Source organism: Haliaeetus albicilla, chromosome 13 (assembly GCF_947461875.1).
Source record: "Haliaeetus albicilla chromosome 13, bHalAlb1.1, whole genome shotgun sequence".
In the NCBI taxonomy this organism is placed as follows: Eukaryota; Metazoa; Chordata; class Aves; order Accipitriformes; family Accipitridae; genus Haliaeetus; species Haliaeetus albicilla.
The window spans coordinates 8,581,562-8,590,317 of NC_091495.1; the positions used below are offsets into that span (position 1 = coordinate 8,581,562).

General features: G+C 45.7%; 1 protein-coding gene across 2 annotated transcripts in view; it reads left to right on the plus strand.

The window, feature by feature from the left end:
* The window catches only part of DUSP10 (dual specificity phosphatase 10), a 30,899-nt gene extending 22,651 nt beyond the window's left edge, over positions 1–8,248 (plus strand). For both annotated transcript variants that reach the window (XM_069800082.1, XM_069800081.1), the window contains exons 3-4: positions 2,209–2,586; positions 5,984–8,248. In XM_069800082.1, coding sequence (XP_069656183.1) covers positions 2,209–2,586; positions 5,984–6,249 — 644 coding nt within the window. In that variant the 3' untranslated portion in view covers positions 6,250–8,248. The remainder of the gene's footprint in view (positions 1–2,208; positions 2,587–5,983) is intronic.
* The last annotated feature ends 508 nt before the right edge of the window (positions 8,249–8,756 follow it).

The window sequence follows — 8,756 nt, forward strand, 5'->3', positions numbered from 1 at the left end:
GCTGCAGGAGAGATGGAAAATGAGTGTTGGCTCTGGAGTCACTAAAGCAGCTTACCTTTTAGGGGTTTTCTTGTGAATCCCAGCATGCTCTGGTCATTGTTTAAACAGCAGTAGTTAAGCTGAATGGATTGCTTGCCTATGCAGAAGGATGGGAATGTGGGTTAGGGCTTAGCCTTTAGCCTCGGCTCTGGGCTGGGGCTGTTGGTTTGGATGAAACTTCAAACATCTTCAGCTTAGGGACCATAGTGGTGTTTGTTTTTCTTGATTGGACTGAGCAGACTTTTCAGACCCTGTCAAGGCCAGGTGGTGCAGTTGGCAGTCGAGCTCAGGTTTTTGTCCTTGCTCTTCTTCCCGTCCTGTTCCCCTGTCGTAACAGCCTCGCGAGTAGAGAACTTTAAGGCAGATCTGTGTTCTCTGTGTCCTGTAAACAGCAGAAACAGACTAGCATGCTTCTGAGGTGGGGGTAATACTCTGTGTTTTGTGGGCAATTCAAGGATTTCTGGGAAAATGAGTTACTGGCAAGCATGTGAAGGACAGAAATCTGGACAATAAAAAGGGCACTTGTATTAGAGGGCCTCAGCTGGTTGTAACCTAGTCTGGGTGCCTCATGCTCATTGAGTACTCTGTAGGGCGCAGAGATGGTCCCTGGGTGGGTCCTACCCTGTGGGCAGGTGCATGGACATTTGGAGTTGCAGCACTCAAGACGTAGGCATCGAAGCCCTTTGTGTGTGATCCAGAGCCCATCTGGCAGCGTGTTGTGCTCTGTTTTAAAATCTTCCTTTGCTAGATCACTGTGAAAGAGCATGGAGAAGACAACTAAGCTCTTTTCTGCTTTTTTTTTAAAAATAACATTATTGGGATGGTGACATTCAGCATTTATTTTGGCTAGTGTAGCTCTTTCTAGTAACTTCAGCGTAGCTCTCCTCCCTCCTGGGTTTTTGTTTTTTGCTTTTTTTTTTTTTTGGCTTGCATTTAACAAAATGCAGTTGAATCTGAACACTTGGCCCGTCTCGATGTGGTGCATGACTCCAAGTATCCTGGTACAACATAAACGTGCGCTTTTGTGGGCGAGGCGGGGGATATATCATTGCATTTCTCCTCTTTCCGCCTTTTTCTTTTGGAGGAGCCACCTGTTAGCATTACATCAGCGGCTCCCAGGAACGCTGCCTCCTACCAAAGGCCTTACACAAAGTAGTTCTTCTTGTATTGTTTGCGCTCAAAGAGCTGATGTCATGCCAGCTGATGTCATTGTGTGCTTTGTGTAATCGCTATGGAAACCGGGCAGGTGGGGAGCCTGGGGCTGATGTAATTGCCGAATGAGGTGTAGAAAGAAGGTCTGCTTTTCTTGCTCCAGTTCTGCGGAGCCGCCCTCCTGAAAAAAAAAAAAAGGGGGGTTGGGGGGGTGGGAAATGCTGCTTGAAAAAGCCAGCAAGATGTGCAATAGAGCCAGGGGAGGCATGAGCCAAAAAAGTGACTTCTCCCTCCTGCTTCGGATCCATTTGCCAATCCGTATTAATGTCCTAAAAATAACTCTTGCTAGATATTTTGAGGCAACCGGGGCAGAAAAAGGAGAGCTGTTGGCCACATGTTAAGTGAGCACCTCAGTCGCTGTTAGGTTACAAGGAACGGTTTTCTTTTGTTCAGCCGTACAAACGCGTACGTAGGGTTCCCCGGAGTGATGCTGGCATGAGCTGCACCCACCCCTCCTCGGGGGTGTTGGATGGGGGGGATGCACTGCAGGGCTGCCCCGCCTGTGGACAGGTAAAGCCGAAAGACTGTCCCAGCTGTCTCACTGCTCTGCTTTGGTGTGCTGCTAGCCCATTTGCTCGTAGTTTTGGCGATGTTTTCCATCTTGGAAAAATGCCTTTTGTCTTGCCCTCTCCTACCCCCCAGCCTTTGCTGCCTCCCACGGGCTTGTAGGTGAGGCAGCCGCAGCGCACTGGTGCTGCACAGAGGCATGTTTGTCTGTGAGCCTGTTCCTTGGCACCGTCAGCCTTGTGGAGAGGAGGACAATGCGTGCTGCTGATTCATGCCGCCCTTGCCGTTGGCGGTCATGCCCAGCATTGGTCACCGTGACAGCGGTGGTGGGGACAATAGAGCCAGCTCCAGTCCTGGTGGCCCCAGCACGTGCTCTGAAGAAAGGTGGGTCCAAAGCGTTGCTGACTTCGGGGTGTCTAACCAAAATATCTGCTTGGTCTCTCTTCCCAGGAGGACTCAGTGGTTTCAAGCAGAACCATGAAAACCTCTGCGATAACTCCCTCCAGCTGCAAGAGTGCCCTGAGGGGGGAGGAGGGGGCGGCGCGTCCGCCGTGCCCCCCACGCTACCTCAGTCCATCCCCACCACGCCAGACATCGAGAATGCTGAGCTCACCCCCATCCTGCCCTTCCTCTTCCTCGGAAACGAGCACGATGCTCAGGACTTGGAGAAAATGCAGAGGATGAACATAGGCTACATAATCAATGTGACCACCCACCTGCCCCTGTACCATTACGAGAAAGGCATGTTCAACTACAAGCGGCTCCCGGCCACTGACAGCAACAAGCAGAATCTCAGGCAGTATTTTGAAGAGGCTTTTGAGTTCATTGGTAATTACCCTTGACTGGAAATACTCCTGTGTTTGTCTTTTTTACCTGATGTTAGAATCTAGAGTGAATTTTTTGCTTTGCTAACTACCCTGAAGGCTGTGTAATGCCATATTTACTTCTGTTTATGTTGTCAGAAATTCTGAGTGCATCCATGTTTCTACTCATTCTCATCTCTGGCATATCCAGTTAAGTAGCCTGGGGGTACAATTTTTATACATTGATAGTGATGCCTACCTCCAGGTTTACAAATTCAGGAAACCCCAGAAAACTGAGACTTTTGTCATCCCCTCTTCTTGATTCCTTTGCGTTCCTAGTTTCCACAGTGGCTTCTAGCCAATTTTTCATAGTAACTATACTTAATGATGGCTGAGTCTTTCCTAACTTAATTTCATGAGAAAACTGATGAACTTTCACACTTTGCTTGTTCTGCCATTAGATTTGTAACTTCAGAGTGTATGTGTGGATGACTGGATTGTGATGCAAACTTGTATTAATAAGCCCCTAAACTCTCTAGGCTGTGTGAGAGAGTTCACCACAAACATGCAGCTTGTTGGGAAGGTTGCTGAAGAAGTGACCCAGCAACGTTACCCACGTTGCTCTGAACCTTGCTACAATCCACGCAGTACAGCACTTAGCCAAGTTTAGGGGTGCATTCAGCTCTGGTTGGTCATCTAGGCTAAAGCCAGATGGCCTTTTTAAGCAAGGCTGGTCAGTGAGGACATCAGCATGTGATACTGAAAGCTTTTGAGGACCTTCCCTTGCCCCTCTATGTCTCTTGTGGGCACAGCTTTTGCAGCATAGTGAATGTCCATTTGTGCTTCCCCAGCGCAAGTATGTTTTCTGAAATATGCTGGGGGGACCACTGACATATAATTTTATTTTCTTGTGCCAGGGTTGGGCTAATCTCTCTACCCATACTTCAGCCTTGATGGTGGAGGACTAGACAGAAGAAGTGTGGTTCTGTGCTGTGTCACAGCTTAGGTTCTTAGCTGACTCCATGCTGAAGTGGGTGCAGAGCTGTCTTCCTCCCTGCCCTCAAACGATCAATGTTTATGGCCCTCGAGTCAGGGTGTGGGTACATGGCTCCTGAAACTTGAGTCTGCTTGGGCTGGCCCTGTGGAGGTGCTCTCGGGCTCAGCAAGAATTGGGCCCCAGTTGTGGGACTGGGTCCCAGGGCAGGAGGTCCAAGCTCAGCATATTCTTCTGACCCCATCTGCCTCTGCCGTATGCCTGCTCTGAAGCAGACAGCTCGTCAGCCTAGTCTGGCTGTGGTTGGGTTGGCAGGGGGTCATCCTGCGCTGATGCATGCAGTCTGTAGCCATGCTACTTCAGTGAAGCTGAAAAGGTAAATCACTGCTTACACTGCAGTTCAGATGGAGTGCAGCATTAAAGCATGAGTCTTATCACTGAGAACTTCTGTCTGGAGCCCTTGGGCTTGTCCTCTACAGTGGAGAGGACCAAAGGATCTCTACTTAAAACCAGATTTTCCCTAGTGTTCTTAACCCAACCCCGGCTCTACCAGTAGTGCTGTCAGCTCCCCAAACTGCTCATTCCTATGTGTGTGGGAAGGTGAACACCCCTTTTTGGGTGAAGGGAAGCCCTCTTTGAGGGCAGGGAAGAGGGAACCTCACTTTGATCCTTTGGGAAGAAAAGCTGGGTCAAGAAATCCAGTAAAACCTTAAACTTTGAATTCACCAAGATGAGGAGATGCAATAGGCTAAGCTTATGTAAAGAAACTGCAAAGCTCTGAGGTCCTCTGGAGGTGGGAGGGAGATCTCTGCACCCAGCATCCCTATGAACTGCAGGATTAGAGCTCTCGAAACCACTAAAAGATAGCGTTTGGCTTATGATCTTACCAAGGGCAGAGAAAGCAGCCTTGCTCAGAAGAGGTTTAGAAAGTCTTTCAAAACCCCATTTACTTTCCTTTTTAATAATTACAGCTTGAGGGTCTGTCTCTGTTTTTAATAAACAAATATTTCTCCATTGAGAGTTTTTCTTCATAGCAAGTTTAGCCAGCTGGGGAAGTAACTAGTCAAAGCTTTCCCTTCCTCAGGGTAAACTTTAAATTGCATTTGAGAAGATTTGGAAATGTTTAAACAGCAGATCATTGGCCTATGTTTCTTTAAATGTCTTGAAAAAAAAACCCACAACCAAACCCAGGTTTAGCTAAGACTAAAGCCATAGGAAGTGAAATCATCAAAAACTCTCTGGGAAAGTGTGTCAAAATGCATTAGAGAGTTTCAGCTTTCTGAAAGACTAACTGGCAAAAATGTCTAGAGGGAAGTCTGCTTCATTTATGCTTTCACAATACAGGTTGAACATGTGGGGTAGGATGAACCATACTCTTGGTGGGGTTGGATTCATGCCAAAACTTGCAGACTAAATTCCTGCTCATCCTGCAGATTAAAACAAAAGAATAAGATGTCACATCTTGAAAGCTTTATCTCCTGTTTTAAAAGCAAGCTGTGGGATATGAGGATGGTATGGTAGTGACTCTCCTCTTTCTCGTGTCCTATTAGCCTGTGGTTCCAGGGCCTTCCGTCCTCCCTAAATCCTTCCCAGGTTGCATCCCTCTAAGTGATATATCTTGGTGGAGAGCACGTGATTGTTGACGTTTCCCTCCCTCCCCACCTCGTCCTTTGCCCACTGCTCCCAGTGAGAAGCTCTGGAGGGATAGCATTCAGCAGAATGCAATGCTGTGCTTGAACCACGAGGAGATAGGGACGGCAAATCCCTTTTTCACACCACTGAAGGTGACCAGTTCAAAACATCCAGAGCTTGACATGCAGGAAGCGAGGAATCAGAATTTGAGGCCTCTTACCAGTGAGGTATAAACTGGATCCAGCTCCTGCTTTTGCAGAGACACCACAGCAGAGTGCCCTGTTGAAGCTCATTTCAAGAGTAGCTTTGTAAAAAGCCTCAAAGAATAGGGCTTTGAAACAGATGTATTGTTATGAATTGAATCTGAAAAGACCTGTTTTTTGAAAAGGTGGTGTCCTGCTTTGAGCGACAGGGAGGTTGAGATGACGACGTAATGCGGCGTTGTGACAGAGGTGGAGCCCGAGCTGCCTTGTCATGGGCCTTGACCTCCTAAATAAATGCTCCCTGGCAGCGCACGTGAGCAGCGCAGCGGCATCTCTCAATGTGCTGTTGGTCTAATAAAGAGATAAAAGTGGACCTGAGGATTTTCAGTGTTAGGCTGGCCTGTGTGTTTCACATTCAGTAACTCTGAAACCCCAAAGGAAGATGGACTGGAGGGGAAGGGGAGGAGACACTGGTGTGCTTGTAATCAAATAAAGGGACTTTTCACATTAAGTTCCTCTCTTAATTGTACTGAGCTTTTTCTAATTTACAAACTGGCAAAAATCTTACTTTCTCCTTTCTTTCTCATTTCCAGAGGAAGCTCATCAGTGTGGAAAAGGTCTCCTCATCCACTGCCAGGCTGGTGTCTCCCGATCTGCCACCATAGTTATTGCATACTTAATGAAGCACACACGCATGACCATGACGGATGCCTATAAATTTGTGAAAGGCAAACGACCAATCATTTCTCCTAACCTTAACTTTATGGGGCAGTTACTGGAGTTTGAAGAAGATCTAAACAATGGTGTTACACCGCGAATCCTCACACCAAAGTTGATCGGCGTAGAGACCGTCGTGTGATGGTGAAGCTGTGAGGAGGTGGTCAATGAAGGGGTTAACCTATTCTTCACCTGATTTGGGGCAGCGACGGGTGGGTTGTGGGTTTTTCTTTTTAGCTTTCAAGGGGGGTTTTGTGGCAAACTTTTTGTGAATAAAAACCTTTTTTTGTAAGGAAAGGTTTTTAAAAGATCCAAGAACTTCGCCATGTTTGGGATGCTGTTGTGATTTCCTTCCCAGATGCCGGCAGAGCAGGGAGGCTTCGGAGCAAAAGGAGTACTTTTAAAAATCAAAATAATAAGAAGAAACATTGGGCTTTTTCCTTTTTATTTTTCCCTCCTCTCTAGCTACTTGTAGAGTTTATGGTTAAGTAGTCTGTGCAGGTTCATAGACTGAAGAAACCGAAGTTGAAGACGCAACAGAAGCAGCCAAAAACAAAGCAGAAAAAAACCTCCCTGAAGCATAAGGGCCTTTGTTCTGCAAAGGCTTTGCTAAAGATAACCTAGCAAAACGCTCACTGATGCAAAGGAAATCGGAGCAGCTTAAAAATTCTGCAAGGCACTTTTCACACTCCTGACTCAAACTAAAGAAGAAAAGAAAAAAGTTTATTTGGCGTGTTTCATGTTCCAGTTCTATTTTTCTATTTTGGGGTGTAAGGTTTTAACAGTAAGGGACTTTGATCATTCTATGCCATATGCCTTCACTGGCTTCTTGTGCAATAATAATTTGGGGTTTGTTTTGAGTGTTCAAACCAATTGGAGTTGGCTGCCCACTAATAATAAGATGACAATTTTTAAAGTCTAATAGTGCAACGGCAGCCAGCTTGGTTCAGAAAGGATAAATGAGAGCAATTATTTCGTTCCTTTATATGATTTTGATCCTGGTTACAGTGCCATAAACCTTGTTGCATATGTATATCAGAATGTACAAAAATCAAGAACGAGCAAAGTTTATTTAAAAATATTTTTCGCACAAAATATTGGTGTGTTTCAGTTGTCTATGTAAAAAAAGAATTTGATTATAAAACAAAAAATCTTTTGGAAAATGTGTGTCCTTTTATTTCTTTAGCAATTTTCCATTTTCTTTCTATGGGATGGGTTTTTGTTCTGTTCTTTTTGTTTTGTTTTTTTGTTGCAGTGTTCATCTCCCTTTGACAAAAGTGATGTCTTGTTTGGCATCTCCTCTTCAGTGTCTCGTTCCTGTCCTCTGCTATTTTCTGCTGTACTCTTGCATCCTTCAATTTCTGTAACCAGATTTTTCTCTCCTGGAAGTGCATCAGTTTTGGAGCTGTTCAGCTGAACTAGCACTATTGGTGAGGGCTTTTTGTGACAGACTTGTTATTTCTACAGCTCCAGTAGCCGTTTGGAAAAATAAGAGATAAACATTCTCAACTGATTGCTTTTCATCTTACTGCCATTAGCTTACTGTTAAAAAAATTGTCCGGTTTCTAGAAATACATTGGTCTTGTGTGTGCTTTTCCCTGGCTTCTCTATAGCCCCCTCCTTTAGCAGTTCCACGATTCCTGGGAATCCTCCTCCTGGGGTTTTCCCTTCTCTCTTACCCATCTTTCCTTCATCCCCCTCCTTTTCCAGCTGTCAGTGTTAAGTGTGGTGTGTATTGTAGGGCTGATGTTTCTGCCTGACAACGTCCCTTAGGTGGCTGACTTTTGCTTTCTTTGTTTGTATTTACTTTTTTTTTTTAATGATATGGTATAACCTGATCTCTTCTGGACCGTTGCCAACTCTAAAGTTTCTTTGTATGAGCGTAAAATGAGTTGGAAAATATTTCTCGTATGATTCTGTTGTGCAAACTGATATATCCCAGGAAGTCTGATAGCAGTGAAGGTTTTTCCTAGATGAAAACATAGATGGACTGAACCAAGTTTAAAACAGGACCTGTCGGAAAACTTATGTATAATCACATTAGACATGTATATTTTTGTGGACATTTTACTTATAATGTTGTTATTATACAGATATTTTCTTGAAACTTATCCCTTTATTAAATTATTTTTCTACTGGAATTGATTTTTTTTTTTTTTTTAATTCTTTTCTGTGATCAATATTGGTCCTTTTGCTGAGATGCCCTTGGCAGCGAGCATTGCCCAGGAGGCAAAACCTCTCGGGCTGTGACCGCTCGTGGGGTTAAGGAGAGAGTGGCTGGACAGAGAAGTTTCCGTTTGCTGGTTGGGAGCCATCGTGCTCCAGGAGGAAGGAGGTCCCTTAGTAAAGATGGTCTCCTTCCCTCCCTCACCCCTTTCCTTGTGTTTGGGCCTAACCTCTCCCAGCTGTTCGCCATGAACTGCAGGTGCAGGTTGTTTGATAGCAGGGAGGAGGTTAGAAAAACTCTTTGTTTCTTGCCAGAGGAGCGAGCAGCGGCAGGGCTGAGGGCTGGCTGAAAAGTTGGTCCTTGCAGCCCGTGTTTGTGGCTGTAGGCGCTGCATAACAGCGCATGAGGGAAATGCTCGTTGATGCTCCACGAGGGAAGCGGGTTATTCGGCAAGGGGAGCGTGCGAGCTGCCTGCCTGGGAC